The sequence below is a fragment of the Oryzias melastigma genome, linkage group LG22 (assembly GCF_002922805.2).
Source record: "Oryzias melastigma strain HK-1 linkage group LG22, ASM292280v2, whole genome shotgun sequence".
NCBI classification, from domain to species: Eukaryota; Metazoa; Chordata; class Actinopteri; order Beloniformes; family Adrianichthyidae; genus Oryzias; species Oryzias melastigma.
This window is the reverse complement of record NC_050533.1, coordinates 1,148,725-1,162,985: the sequence shown is the minus strand read 5'-3', so window position 1 is coordinate 1,162,985 and position 14,261 is coordinate 1,148,725. Positions and strand designations below refer to the sequence as shown.

Genomic DNA, 14,261 nt, shown 5'->3' with positions numbered 1-14,261 from the left:
GCAGCCCTATTTGACAGCAGCAGCTGGTCTTCATTAATCTGTTCAAACCTCACTCAAGATTTTTATTTTCAGGGAGCAAACATTCTCCTGACAGACAACGGAGACGTGAAGTTAGGTGAGACTCTCTTCCTTCTGCGTTTCCTCCTGACGTTTGTTTGTGCGTCACATCATCTGGAAATCTTCGTTGCAGCCGACTTCGGAGTTGCAGCCAAGATTACCGCCACAATCGCCAAGAGGAAGTCCTTCATTGGGACGCCATATTGGTGAGTGTGAGGCTGAACCGGGTTCTTCTCCTGAAGACGCCGTTTCCTGCTGCGGGACGGAGCACCGACGAGCACGTCTGCATCCTGCAGATACCGGCGCTAAAGCGCTCTGACTTTGTCCCCACTCGGTTTAGGATGGCGCCGGAGGTAGCAGCTGTGGAGAAGAACGGCGGCTACAACCAGCTGTGCGACATCTGGGCGGTGGGCATCACGTCCATCGAGCTGGCTGAGCTGCAGCCTCCCATGTTTGACCTGCATCCCATGAGGTGCGTGACGCCTCGGTGGGGGTTTCCCCACGCCGTTTCTCCTGGCTTCCTGCTTTTGTTTCCTTGAATGCTTCGTGAGGTCGTTTGTTGACTCCTGAGCTGTGAAAAATGGTTTTTGGGATGAAGGAAAGCTGAACCTCGGTGTCTTTGTCCCGTCCAGAGCCTTGTTTCTGATGTCCAAGAGCAGCTTTCAGCCTCCCAAGTTAAAAGACAAAAATAGCTGGTGAGTGTCGGAGAATAATCTGATTCCTCTGAGGAATGCGGAGATCTATTATTGACTAACACAATTATGCTGCTCTGCAGGTCCACCGCTTTCCACAACTTTGTCAAAATGTCTCTAACAAAGAGTCCAAGGAGGCGGCCCACCGCAGAGAAACTGCTGACGGTGAGAAATCTGCTTTAGGAGAGGAAAACAATCCTAATCCGATTGATTCCGTTTCATTCTTTAGATGCTTTACAGGATCTCTATAAACCCAAAGAATAAATCCAAACATTTGGGGTCAAACCTCCGTTCTGACGGTTCCTCACGTGTTCCTGCAGCACGTGTTTGTGGCTCAGACCGCCCTGAGCAGGAGGCTCGCCGTCGACCTTCTGGATAAGATGAACAACCCGGACAACCACCACCAGCATTACAGCGAGGCGGACGATGACGAGTTCGAGGTGACATCTCACTCGGTTTCATCTCATTTTGGGGGTTAATAAAGATAGAGGATTGAACAGAGATGGCCGCCTGTCTGCTGAGACGAGAGCCGATCAGTTGTAGGTACAGGTGATGGGAAATATTGATACGATCTGATCTTTGCTGTGTTCCTTTCAGCTTCTGTCTGAAGTCAGACACACCATCCGCTCCACCCACAAACACGCCCGTGCCGAGAGGACGCGCTCCGAGCTGGACTGTAAGTCACCACATCCCTGCTCTGTGATTGGCCGAAGAGGCTGCTTGGAGCCCTGCCCCCTTCCCACTCAGCATGCTTATGATTGTGGTTTCCTGTGAGCTGAATGTGGTTTCTGTCGGTTTCCCACAATGCATTTGGAACTTTAGGCTTTTTTCTAATTGACTTCCATGTGAGGCGAACTGTGGAGCACGGAGAACGATTTGCAGCTCCGTGTTTCCTGCTGCTGGTTCCTCACCGTCTGCCTCCAACGTGATCCAGCGGGAAACGTTTTCCTGGAGGTCATCTACCTGAAGCTGCGAGCTCAGCATAACTTCACAGCTGCAGCAGAAATGTTTCTTTGTTAACCAGAAGCTGATTAGAGGATAAATTATGGGCTGGATTCCTTCAGCCGTAAGACACGTGTTTGTGTTGGAGCTCTGAAACTCCAGACGGCAGGTTTTCTGGATTTATTGATCATTCCTGCGCTCTGAGGGTTCTGCTCACGTCTGATCCGTTTTGGGATTGAACCTTCACAGCATCATAAATCTGTGCAAACAGTATCAGCGTCATGGAAGCGCTTCGTTTTTTTGTCCTTGACCACGTTTTTCATTGTTTTGTAGAGAAGCTACTTTTGTTGCTTTCTGCCTGATTCTGAGTTTTTCCTGAGTTTGACGCAGTCTGATGATGTCATGGGACACTGCTCTGTTATCAACTATTATCAAGGCCTGAAAACACGAGATTTAACACATTTTATATTTACATTTAAACCAAAGGTCTTTTCTAAATTGACATTTTTTAGTGTGTTCCCATGTGAATCTGACAGAAAAGTTTGGAAAGAAGTTCCTCTGTCTCCTCTGAGGCTCACTATAAATAAGGCGTTTCAATACAGAACATTTGGAATAATGTCTGTTGTCCTGAAATTGCTTTCAAACTGGCATGTTTACATGGAAAACTTATTCTGACTAATTGACTGTATATGAGAAATGGAGCAAGTGTAACATCACCTATAGAATGTTAACCGCCAGCTCCAACCAAATGAAGTCGATTCAGTCGCTGTTTTTTCACAATATGGACGCCGCCATGTTGGAGCCAGACGATGTCAATCAGGAGTGAACGTGTTGGAAGGCCACGCCCCTATAACTTGAAAGTCTCCATGGTTACATGAAGTCCGTCAAACATTTTGAGCGTGGGGGTTAGCAGGCTCCACCCACTTTTATTAAGACATCTGATTGGCTAGTTTATAATTTGAACCTACCATACAAATAATCTTGAGAATGGTGAGGACATCGTCCAGATCTGCACGGGGATCTGGTCATTCACCTGAACAGAGCTGGGATCACAGTAATTCAGGTTGCTATAGTAACTCACAACATATTGTGGATTCATGTTCTACTGAGATCCAAAGGCTCTAAGGCCAGCACATGTCCAGGCCCGGCTGGATCATCCACATGGACTCTGATTGGGAGAAAGTCATGTGGTCACATGACACCAAAATGGAACTATTTTGTATACAGTGTTGACTGTATATAAAGAACTGGACTGCCCGGCTGTGACATCACCCAATAAAAAATACCTTACCTCTGGCTCCAGTGAGATGAAGCCAGTTCAGTCGCCATTTTTCCGTGATATGGACGTCGCCATGTTGGAGCCAGATGACAATGATTGGTCCGAGTCGTCTGAGTCAATGTTTCTATGGCAACTACTGTCAGCAGTCATGAGTGATCTCGTTGGCCCTTCTGCTGAGAGTGGCTCAGGAGAATCTGTCAAACAATTGAGGTGGGGGGTCAGCAGGCCCCACCTACTTTTACTGAGACATCTGATTGGTCAATTTATAACTTATACTACAGAAAAAGATGAAAAGAGGATAATCAATAAGATATGTATATGATGTCAGAGGCAGGTGAATGGTTTTTCTGACCAATAGAATGACGGAGGAACAGCTGGTTATTTCTCTATAGAAGTCTATGGGATTTGAGGGTACTTCCTGTTTGCAACGCCAAGAGGGCGGGGCCACTCAGTCCAGCTCTCACATACAGTCGATGTTCAGCATGAGGTCAGCATATTAGCATGGTGGTCCTGGGCTGGGCTGCACGGTGGCGCAAGTGGTTAGCGCTCTTGCCTCACAGCGAGAAGGCCCCGGTTCGACTCCCGGCTGGGACCTTTCTGTGTGGAGTTTGCATGTTCTCCCCGTGCATGTGTGGGTTTTCACCGGGGACTCCGGCTTCCTCCCACCGTCCAAAAACATGCTTCATAGGTTAATTGGTGACTCTGAATTGCCCCTAGGTGTGAATGTGAGAGTGAATGGGTGTGTGATTGAGGCCCTGAGACAGACTGGCGACCTGTCCAGGGTGTACCCCGCCTTCGCCCTTCAGTAGCCGGGATAGGCTCCGGCACCCCGCGACCCCGAAAGGGAAGAAGCGGCCAAGAAGATGGATGGATGGATGGATGGTCCTGGGCTGATGACCACAGTGATCAGGAAGGCTTAGTGTTTTCTCGTGTCGCGCCGGCGCCCTCTAGTGTCAAAGCTGCTGAAAGTCTCACCAAAAGCTGAACAGTTTTTTCCTCCACAGTCGACAAGCTGAAGTTTAAACCGCCTCTCCAGAAGGAGACGGAGGCTCACTCTGAAATGGTAACGCTCAGCTTCACTTCAAACACAACGTCCAGATGTTTCTGACTTCCTGCTTGTCAATTCATGACTCCACGTTTGTTTACTTTCCACAGGATGTGACTAAAGATAATGACTTCACCTCCCCATGGAGCCCCTTTGCAGAGGGAGGAATAACACCCAGGTAGTCACTGGAAACTGTTGTCGTAGCAACGGTTCCTGTTTACTGCCGTCCCGCACGTCTCCCTGCCTGCTTTCTGTCAGATAAAAGCCTCCGTCAGGATTCAGGACTCGTGCTTCAGCCTCAGATGTTAACCGGCTTGTGCTGAACCGCGTCTGTTAGTAGACGAGAGCACTCTTCCTGTCTGGGCTGTGAAATGTTGCTGCGGTCTGTGAAGCTTTTTTCTCACCTGTTCATTTTATGTGTCCCCCTCTCACCTGTCTGCGCCTCACTGTCCCTCAAAGGAGCCTTCTCAAAAGCGTTGAGGATGAGTTGTTCCAACGGTAACACTAACACTGTGTGCTGCCTGATTGTCCCGCCCGCTCTGATTGACTGTAGACCAGTAGATTAGACCTGTGCTGCTGTGGTGTAGCGGACAGCAGGAGCTTCTGTGCTGAACTGACTCCTGCTTCTCACCTGCAGCGGACACGTCACTCACCTGGAGGACGCGTTTGAGGAAGTGGGACTGTAAGTCCATCAAGTTTTTCATCCCTGACAGTCATTCCTTTGTCTAAAAAAAACTTCTGGATCTCAGGTCCACCATGAAGCCGTCGGTTCCTCCGCCCCGCCCCCCGAAGGTGAGCACACCTGCAGCCTGCCCCCCCCCTCTGTAGCTCTGACTGAAACTGACCTCTGACCCTCTTTCAGCCGCCGCTCAACAGCTCATCCGAGGAGCTGGGGCTCAACGAGGACGGGTCCCAGACCATTCGGAGGTTCCCCAACTCGGAGAACGGGCCGAGCCAGGGGGTCCGCCGGCAGAGCACCCCCGAGCAGGGCAACAAGGGGGATCACTACGCCACAGACTTCCTGTCGGCCAGCGTCAGCAGCCCCGGCCTCCTGTCGCACGCCTCCGACCCCGGTGAGCCTCTTTATTTCAGGGGTGCGTGCTGATGCCCCCCTCCCCCGGATGATTCTCTAAATTAGAGCTTGTTGTGTTTTTCAAGCTCCCAGTAAATGTGAGGGTAAAGGTAAGAGCTGCAGGCTGCACCCCCAGGTCTGCCATCACGTCCTGACCTTTCACCTTTCCTCTCAGATAACGACTCGGACGGCAGCGTGAACGGCGGCAGCCCCAAGCCCCCCTCCAGCCAGCAGCACCGCCGGGAGCGGAAGGATTTCCCCGTGAGTCTGAACCCCCCAGAGGTTTCAACCGACAACCAGAACCTGTGAAGCCGGACTTTGATCTGAACCTCAGGCGTGAAGCTCATCAGCTGTCAAACGTCTGGGGGGGGGGGGCATCTGTCCTCTTCATTTGGCTTTTTAAAACATTTAGGTTGGTTAAAAACTTCCAGGATCATAATTAAAACACTACTGGTAAAGTTTTTTTTTTTAAATAACAAAAATTGTCATTAAGGGACTTTATGGATTTGAACCCACAACCGACCAGTCCCGGAGCAGGCACTGCTCCACTAGGCCAGGGGTGTCAAACTCAGTCACACAGGCGGCCAAAATCCAAAACTCACCTGAGATTTCAGGCCGAACAAGATAAACACCAAAACTAAATTTTTTAAAACTTTAAAAACATGAGTAAACATAACAATGAATAAAAACAGGCAGGAACATTAATTTAAACCTTAAATAACTTTCAATATTTTACTCTCTATAAAAATATATTTTTTCAAACTTATACAAGTTAGAAATAAAGTAAACGTCAAAAGAAAACACACTCAAATTTCTTTACTTTTATATGGTTTTATATGATAAGCTACAGTAATAAATAACTAAAAGATTTCGATCTCCATAAAATATCTCCTGTTAAAATGATCCAATCATGGACATGCTGCAGAACAAAACCAACAAAGCCTGGAGATAAGTCTGACAGCTTCTTCTTCTCCTCAGAAACCAGCCATCAACGGCCTGCCCCCCACCCCCAAAGTTCTGGTGAGTGTGTGTGCCCCCCGCCGCCCCCGGGTCTGGATCTGTGCTCACGAGCGCTCGTGTGTCTCTGCAGATGGGAGCGTGCTTCACCAAAGTGTTCGACGGATGTCCGCTGAAGATCAACTGCGCCACGTCCTGGATCCACCCCGACACCAAAGGTGCGTGCACGCCGGCGGCGCGGGCGCGTCCCACCGCAGACACTCACACATGCTTTGTTTGTTCAGATCAGTACCTGATCTTCGGGACGGAGGACGGCATCTACACCCTGAACCTGAACGAGCTGCACGAGGCCACCATGGAGCAGGTCTGAGACGCTCACGCATCTGTAGAAACCTGGAGGGTTGTGCTCGTGTCTCATCAGTCAGAGGCTCCGCCCCCAGCTTCTGTGTTTGATGGGTTTGTTTGTTTTCTGCAGCTTTTCCCACGGAGGTGCACGTGGCTGTACATCATCAACAACAACCTGATGTCTCTGTCAGGTGAGGATGTCCCTGAGCGCTCAGAAGGCCGTTCTGGCTGAGCAGCAGGTTTCTGTGCGGACGCCGGCTTTGAGCTCCGGACAGAAACGCTATCTGTGGTCAGAAAACTTCATCTGAAACCAAACTGTCTGGTTGCTGCTGCAGAGAGCCTCTCCTTTTCTCAGTTTAACCGACGAGGATGGGATTACCCAGCGTGACGTCGACTTTCGGTTTTACCTTCAGCAGTTTGCCTCTTGAAATACTTAACCTCTGTTCTCTTCTCCTCTTCCCTTGGACTCTGTCCATCCTCCTCTCGCCTGGCTTGATCTGATATTCTACTAACTGGCTTCATCAGAAGGTAATCATGCTTCACCATCACACACCTGTTTTACTCCGTTCACGTCTAACCTGCTGGTTGGAGAAATGCTTCCTGGGTTCCAGGGGAAAACAGATCGCTGATGGTTTCTGCTGAGCTTGTAGATGAAGCTAAAGACGCTGCTGTTCTCCTGCAGGACGGACCTTCCAGCTGTACTCCCACAACCTCATCGGCCTGTTCGAGCAGCTCAAGAAGCCCGGCCTGGCGGCGCAGTTTCAGACGCACCGCTTCCCGGACAAGATCCTGCCCAGGTCAGAGCCGCCGACCCGGGTCTCCACGCCACACTGCGGGCGGTTTGGGACGGCCAGTCACCCAAACTCTGTCCCACTGTAGAGAGGAATTCATCAAATCAAGAATCCATCTGCTTTTAATTGAGGCTGGGCAATAAAACGATGTATATCACGATAGACTTTTATTTTGAAGGGCCCAACACCCCCGCTGTCACTTCCACTAATCATCTCTGTAATGTTTAGTTTCGGCTGATGAATCAGTGGGACATTTGGAATTTTTAACGGGATCCAGTCAGAACTGGAAGACAAAGCGGTTGGACTCACATCAGTAAGACAAAGTTCAATGATGTAGCGTAGCATGATGCTAATGCTAACGAGCTGCTAATCGTTTTAAAGTCGGACAATATTTTCACTGACTGGACTTTAAGATGTGGCAGATAAATACGACAAAATTATGATTTGGTTTATATCATGATATATGTCGTTATTGTTTATTGAAAACTGTATTGTGTTATAGAAAATGCCATATCGCCCAGCCTGACTGTAATTATAAAAGTTATTTCTGACCATTTTAGTGTTAAAACTTCCACCTTTTTTCAACTAAAATATTTTATTGACATAATTTGAGTATTGACAAACATTTAATTGTTTTGAATCCAAACTGCATAAATTAAAGATTCTTTATGATCCTTAAAGTTTGGAGCAAAACCTGAAAAACCTGAACGTCTCGGTTTTCCTGTTGGAATTTGATGAAAACAAACTCAAAAATCATTTGGATGTTGTTGTTTTTTTCCTTTTTTTTCAGGCGATTTGCTTTGACGACTAAGATCCCGGAGACGAAGGGCTGCCACAAATGCTGCATCGGTGAGTGTCGCCCCCCCCTCCTCCCAGCGTGATCCGAGTGTTTTCCACAAACGCCGTTTCCGCTTTTCCTCCAGAGACGGAAGAGCTGCCGGCTCTTTCTGTTTCCTGCTGCTCGGCAGCTTCATTTACGCTTCTAATTTAACCCCCCCTGTAGAAACCTCTTTCAGCTGTGTCATGACTTAGTGTGACTCGTCTGTGATGGCGCTGTTGGACCCTCAGTTCTGTTCCTCCTCCTCAGTGAGGAACCCGTACACCAGCCACAAGTACCTGTGCGGGGCGCTGCAGTCGGGGATCGTGCTGCTGCAGTGGTACGAGCCCATGCAGAAGTTCATGCTCGTCAAGGTCAGTCGTCAGGTTCCTCCTCTTGTTGATCAGAACCAGAACCAGAGGACTCACCGGCCCGTCTGTCCCTGCAGAACTTTGACTTCCCTCTGCCCAGCCCGCTGAAGGTCTTCGAGCTGCTGGTGGTCCCGGAGCACGAGTACCCCCTGGTGTGCGTCTCCATCAGCCAGGGCACAGAACCGGGCCAGGTGGTCCACTTCAAGACCATCAACCTGAACTCCGGCTCGTCCTGGTTCACAGACATCGGAACCAGTGAGTTCTCCTCAGACGAGTGATGCATTGTGGGACGTTCCAGTGAGTCTGACGGCTGTTTCCTCCTCACAGCCAATCAGCAAGTGGATGCGATCCACGTGACCCAGCTGGAGCGGGACACGGTTCTGGTGTGTCTGGACAGTAAGTCCGGTCTGATGTGAGCCGGGTTTTGAGTTCTCCGTCCTCACTCCTCCGTTCTTCTGCTCAGAAAACCTGAAGATCGTCAATCTCCAGGGGAGACTGAAGTCCAACAAGAAGCTGGCGTCCGAGCTCAGCTTCAACTTCAGCATCGAGTCGGTCGGTGAGTCGAACCTTCACGTTTATTCCTGATGGTCCTAGAGGAACCTGAGTGAGACTCCAGCTCACTTCTCCTCCAGACCTCACCAATGTGTGTCACCTAAAGCTGAAGTTATTGTTCTGAAGTGCAAACGTTTAAATACGATTTATATACTGCAATCAAACTAACTAAGCTAATTTGGCCTTTAGCTAACATTTCAGCACTATGCTAGCTGTTTTGGCTAATTTGGTACGTAATCAGTTTGTTGGGCTAATTGGAAATCAAGATAATATTTTATCAACATGCTAGCTTTTTCAAGCTAATTTGGCTTTTAGTTAACATTTTAACAAGATGCTAGCTGTTTTGGTTAATTTTGCCTTTAGCTAATATTTTGGCTATTTTTTTCTGAGCTTTATAGACACCAGAGGCTCAGAAAAACATAAAAACCAAAACAGTCGTCCATGAAGAAGCTCCTCGTGGCTCCGCCTTCCTGAACCTGCAAACTTCAGAGTTTACGTCAGATAAACTAAAACTTTCAGGCAGAACGAGTTTGTTCTGTCACGATTCAGTTTGAACATAACGGGTCACCTTGAGCTGTCAGAGGAAACCTCTTGAAGGGGCACCTCAGGGTTCGTATCTGGGAAACACTCCGATCAAGTTTTGATCTTCCGTCTTGTTTCCTTCAGTCGCTCCTGAAAACCAGAAACAACTGAAGCCCAAAGATCCTGAAGCAGGACGCTTCTGTCAGATGTTCCAGCTTTTCATGGCCGATCACAGCGTTATAGTTTCCTTCAGTCTCATCGTTTCCTGTTTCTCTGCAGTGTGTCTGCAGGACAGCGTCCTGGTCTTCTGGAAACACGGCATGCAGGGAAAGAGCTTCCGGTCCAACGAGGTACAACGTCTTCTTCTTCTGCGATCTTCTACAGTCGTTCTTCACTAAACATCAACTGATTTAAAAACATCTGAATGTTAGATTTTCAGTTTAATTTTCCAAAAAAAAGACGGAAACTTTTGAGTTTCTGATCCCAAAGGAAATTAAAATAAGATTTTCAGCAAATGAATCCTTTAAATATAAAAATCCTAAAATAATTTAACATAATGAGCAAAAATATCTTATGAAGAAGTCTCATTTCAGGTCAACTTGACATTTTCAGTCGTTTTATAACAACTTTAAGTTAAAAACAAAAACATTTATTTTGTTTATACATTTTCACCAACAGGCTGTAACCCGTTCATGGAATAGAATAAGATAGAATATCTTTATTTTTATAGCACTTAACTGGTAATTTCTCACCGAAATCACCAATATCACAAATTCTTTATATAAATTTGCCAAATAAATATAATAAAACAGATTATTTCAAATTTTCACAAACCGTTGGTCGATGTTAAAAGACTATATTTAGACGTTAGCAGTGAGAAAGTCACGATGAGGACAGGAAGAGATAAAAGCCTTCACCAAAATACAAATATGACAAAATGACCACATTGAACTCTTCAAGCACAAACAAAAGAAACATGGAACCACAACCAGCCCAACATGTGTGAGGAGTCGATCGTATCGGAGTTTATGTTCCTCCAGAAGGTGATTTTAAAGAGAAAGCGTTTACAGCGTTTTCTGTTAGCTGTTGTAGAGCCGATGCACAAAACCACATTTGTGTTTCATTTAGACATGTCAGGCGTCAAAAGGTCAACCGGCCGACTGATTAGTTCATGTAATGAAGTTCAGCAGCAGATCATATGGGGGGGGTGAACCGTGCTGCTTTTGTGTGACCTGATATGGGGAGAACCCCCCTCCGCCCCGCCCTGAAGGCTCAGATGAGGATTTTGAAGCCTTCATGTAAAATTCATGATCTGTCATAAATGATCTGTCCCAATGGCAGAGCCCCCCCATCAATAATTCACAGAGCGGGGGCAGGGGGGGTGTCAGACCCACCGACCCGTGCTCCTCTGAACACCTGAGACCTTGTTGTCTTCAGGTGTGATCGGATCTCCTCGGGGGGCTCACACCTCGCAGGTGTACCCCCCCCGCCTGCCTCGCAGCTGTCAGCAAGTGTTCATGACATGACCTCATGTTCTACACGGATACGGGCTTCTCCACGGCAACCAAATCCTCCCCCAGCCGTGAAAAACCCAGCCGAAACCAAAGACCCGCTCAGAACTCAACACGCCGGCGTGCTCCACGGCGCCGCTCCGGGATTGTGGGTTAAACGTCCTTATGTTTGTCTCCTAGGTGACGCAGGAGATCTGCGACCCGAGCAGAGTCTTCCGCCTCCTGGGATCCGACAGGTTGGTGCCGACATTTTCCTAAAAAAATAATCCCAAACTGGAAATCGATGAAGATCTTCAGAGTTTAGAGAATAAAAAAAAAAAATGAAACACGCAGACGTTCAAACAGAAACGGGTTCTCATGAGGAGTTCTGAAACTTTCAACCTGGAAGCTGAATAAATGTCCCTGTTACCATGGTTACGCCCATCCAGCATCCAAACGGGTGCAGAGAGGAATCCTCTGCTGGAAGAACCGTCATGATGGTTCAGGTAAAACCCTCCTCAGAGGAGACGAGGAGGAGGTGATGGTGAGGAGGAGGAGGCTTAGGAAGAGGAGAGGAGGAGGAGGTGAGGAGTAGGAGGTGAGGAGAAGGAGGAGGATGATGTGAGGAGGAGGTTTAGGAAGAGGAGACGAGGAGGAGGTGAGGAGGAGGAGATGAGGTTTAGGAAGAGGTGAGAAGGAGGAGGTGAGGAGAAGGAGGAGGTGATGGTGAGGAGGAGGAGGCTTAGGAAGAGCAGATGAGGAGGACATTGAAGCTGCCCCACATCTTCACAGGAGATCAAAGAGTTCTACAGACCCCCCCCCCCCATTTAGTTTCATAGAAGGTATGACCTGATCTCTTCTGTCCGGTCTGCGTTTTGACCCGTTTTCTTCTTTCCTTCTCAAAGTCCTTTCTATTTATTTATTTATTTATTTTTTTAACACGATGATGCGTTCAAGAACAAAACGCACTCTCGGTTTTGTTCGTTCACGTCTTCAGCTCCTTCCCTGAAGTTCAGGATGTTTTTCTGTTGAACTGATCCAACTGTGGCCGGACGCTGGACCAGCGGCTCACGGCTGCAGTAAGGCTCCACACCGTGACTCCTGCCGGGCCCGGGCCGCCTCCGGAACCAGAATACTCCGTCTGCGTGCCGCCGAGCCCGCCATGTTTTATTCACCGGCGCCACCGGCCGGGTGTGAGTTTCTCTGCCCGACTCTGAAATTTCATCTGATGGAACGGACCGGATAGGATGTGGTTCTGCTGCCGTCCCGTCATCCCAGAGACGGACTCTATCTGAGAGCGCAGCCGTGGTTACTCGCCCCGCTGCTCCTGAGAAACCTCCACTTCCTGTTCGCTCCTCCATCTGCAGCTTTTCCATTGATCCAGGAGGGAGGAGGACCGCAGGTCACATGACCCGGCGGTCGGGTTGGCCTCGGTTTTTGATGCGTCATCAAACCTCGTCGTTCTTGAAAATGTGCAAAAAAATGTCTGGATGGGATGGTCACCTGTCAAAAAGCCACGCCCTCTTTTTGTAATGTGCAATACTGAAGTAAAGGTAGAATTATTCACCACATAGGACGGTGAAAGGGGCGGAGCCAAAATGTATCCTTGTGTTTTACATTGAAATCGATACAATTAAGGATGATTTTTGTTCAAGTTGGCTCCGCCTACTTTTGGCTTAAAGCAGTGAAAGCGTTTCCAGATGGCTCTACAGCGGAACCGAACCATCAGGGTTCTGACAGAACTTCCTTCTTGTGACGGGCCGTTGACATCCACTGGACAAGCCCAGACCATGACCCCTCCACCGCCGTGCTTCTCAATGTTTCTTTGAGCTGTTTGAACGTCTTCAAACCTTCATCCAGCGCGTCTGCAGGACAGTTAGTGGGAAAAATACACAACATGAACACAGGAAGCGGACTTCTGCCTTGAGGTGGTTGATCTGAGGAGGTTTTGTGTTGTCATGGTAACCTGTGGAGCTCAGCAGAGACAGAGACTCCTGGTCCTCTGACCCCTTCCCCTCCTCACTCCCGTCCTCTGTTTTCCAGGGTGGTCGTTCTGGAGAGCCGACCGACCGACAACCCCACGGCCCACAGCAACCTGTACATCCTGGCCGGACACGAGAACAGTTACTGATCCGCTCCAGAGCGGAGGACCGCCACCGCTTTGGGAGAGAATCCACATTTGGAGTACGAAGTTATTCAAGCGTTACTGGGAGCTTCTGTTTCAGGATGGGAGAGGAGCGCCGGCGGGTCGGGCTGCGGGACCCGGGTCTCCTCCGGGGTTCAGCAGCTCCATCGTGACCGACCTGCAGACTTTATCCGTGAAAGTGCCATGAATCTGTCCGGGATCGAGTTCGGAAACGGCGGGAGAAAACCGGGAACAAGCAGCGTGTCCGTAAACTCCAGGGGAGATTTTAAAACGCGACTAATGAGCCCACGGAGCCGCCCAAGAGCATTGTGGGTAATTTAAACGATATTTATTAACTCATCTTCGGTCGGTTGGAGTCCTGGATGCTTCTGCCGTGTAATTTAGCTTCTCCTGTCTGCTGCTTTTTTAAGAACGTGGATCTATTGTACATGCCCCGCCCCTTTCTTTTATAGAACATTTAATTCTTTGCACCATTTAAGCACTTTTGTACATTTTTTAATTTAAAATGATAAAATGAGGGACGATGCTCGGTTTTATTAACATCCCTGCAAATGTAAACATTTTTGTAATTAAAAAGCTTTTAACATGAAAACAGCTGTGACTCATTGTTACTGGGGGGGGACTTGAGTCTGTCCCACCTGCTTTCAAAGGGGCGGGGCTGGATGACGTCAGAGCCGAAGTAAACATCACCTGTGGGGGGGGGTTAAAGAGTGACTGATGCCCCTTCAAAATAAGAGCAGCAGAGGACATGATGCTGTTCTGATGAACTGAAGGAACGTTCATGAAAGTTACGTCCCTTTATAATGTTTTGATGGAAGTACTTAAAAAGTACCTAAAAGATCAACTAAAAATGCTGGTTTATAAAAGGTAAAGCACAAACAATATTTGCTCCTTCAGATTGACAAATATGAGTTTAAATACGTTAATCTAAATTAATTTAAAATAGCAAATAACTCAAGTATTTTAAAAAATGAAGTGAAAGACTTTTAATGAAACTGTTATTGAGTCCTTGACTGAATGAGTCATTTAATTTATTACACAGCAGGTTAGAGTAAAAGCAAAAATACACATTTTAATAATTCACGGCTTTTTATGAGCCTCTGAAATTGAATAAAACCTTCAGAAAAATCTCATATTTTATGGAGAAAACGACATTCCCAACAGTTTTTAATGATAAGAGATC

General features: G+C 47.9%; 1 protein-coding gene across 3 annotated transcripts in view; it reads left to right on the top strand.

Annotated features, from left to right (window-relative positions):
• map4k5 (mitogen-activated protein kinase kinase kinase kinase 5) overlaps nucleotides 1–13,670 on the top strand; it is a 28,797-nt gene extending 15,127 nt beyond the window's left edge. For 2 of the 3 annotated variants that reach the window (XM_036209871.1, XM_024275134.2), the window contains exons 8-35: nucleotides 73–115; nucleotides 191–263; nucleotides 398–529; nucleotides 690–752; nucleotides 833–914; nucleotides 1,070–1,189; nucleotides 1,347–1,425; nucleotides 3,975–4,033; nucleotides 4,126–4,193; nucleotides 4,475–4,513; nucleotides 4,653–4,697; nucleotides 4,765–4,807; nucleotides 4,878–5,088; nucleotides 5,263–5,348; nucleotides 6,066–6,107; nucleotides 6,178–6,262; nucleotides 6,329–6,408; nucleotides 6,520–6,580; nucleotides 6,915–6,917; nucleotides 7,072–7,186; nucleotides 7,971–8,029; nucleotides 8,268–8,371; nucleotides 8,446–8,623; nucleotides 8,696–8,764; nucleotides 8,832–8,924; nucleotides 9,722–9,792; nucleotides 11,134–11,189; nucleotides 12,976–13,670. In XM_036209871.1, the coding sequence (XP_036065764.1) occupies nucleotides 73–115; nucleotides 191–263; nucleotides 398–529; nucleotides 690–752; nucleotides 833–914; nucleotides 1,070–1,189; nucleotides 1,347–1,425; nucleotides 3,975–4,033; nucleotides 4,126–4,193; nucleotides 4,475–4,513; nucleotides 4,653–4,697; nucleotides 4,765–4,807; nucleotides 4,878–5,088; nucleotides 5,263–5,348; nucleotides 6,066–6,107; nucleotides 6,178–6,262; nucleotides 6,329–6,408; nucleotides 6,520–6,580; nucleotides 6,915–6,917; nucleotides 7,072–7,186; nucleotides 7,971–8,029; nucleotides 8,268–8,371; nucleotides 8,446–8,623; nucleotides 8,696–8,764; nucleotides 8,832–8,924; nucleotides 9,722–9,792; nucleotides 11,134–11,189; nucleotides 12,976–13,063 (2,247 nt within the window). In that variant the 3' untranslated portion in view covers nucleotides 13,064–13,670. The remainder of the gene's footprint in view (nucleotides 1–72; nucleotides 116–190; nucleotides 264–397; nucleotides 530–689; nucleotides 753–832; nucleotides 915–1,069; nucleotides 1,190–1,346; nucleotides 1,426–3,974; nucleotides 4,034–4,125; nucleotides 4,194–4,474; nucleotides 4,514–4,652; nucleotides 4,698–4,764; nucleotides 4,808–4,877; nucleotides 5,089–5,262; nucleotides 5,349–6,065; nucleotides 6,108–6,177; nucleotides 6,263–6,328; nucleotides 6,409–6,519; nucleotides 6,581–6,914; nucleotides 6,918–7,071; nucleotides 7,187–7,970; nucleotides 8,030–8,267; nucleotides 8,372–8,445; nucleotides 8,624–8,695; nucleotides 8,765–8,831; nucleotides 8,925–9,721; nucleotides 9,793–11,133; nucleotides 11,190–12,975) is intronic. The other variant, XM_024275140.2, reaches the window with a different exon arrangement.
• Nucleotides 13,671–14,261: the final 591 nt, after the last annotated feature.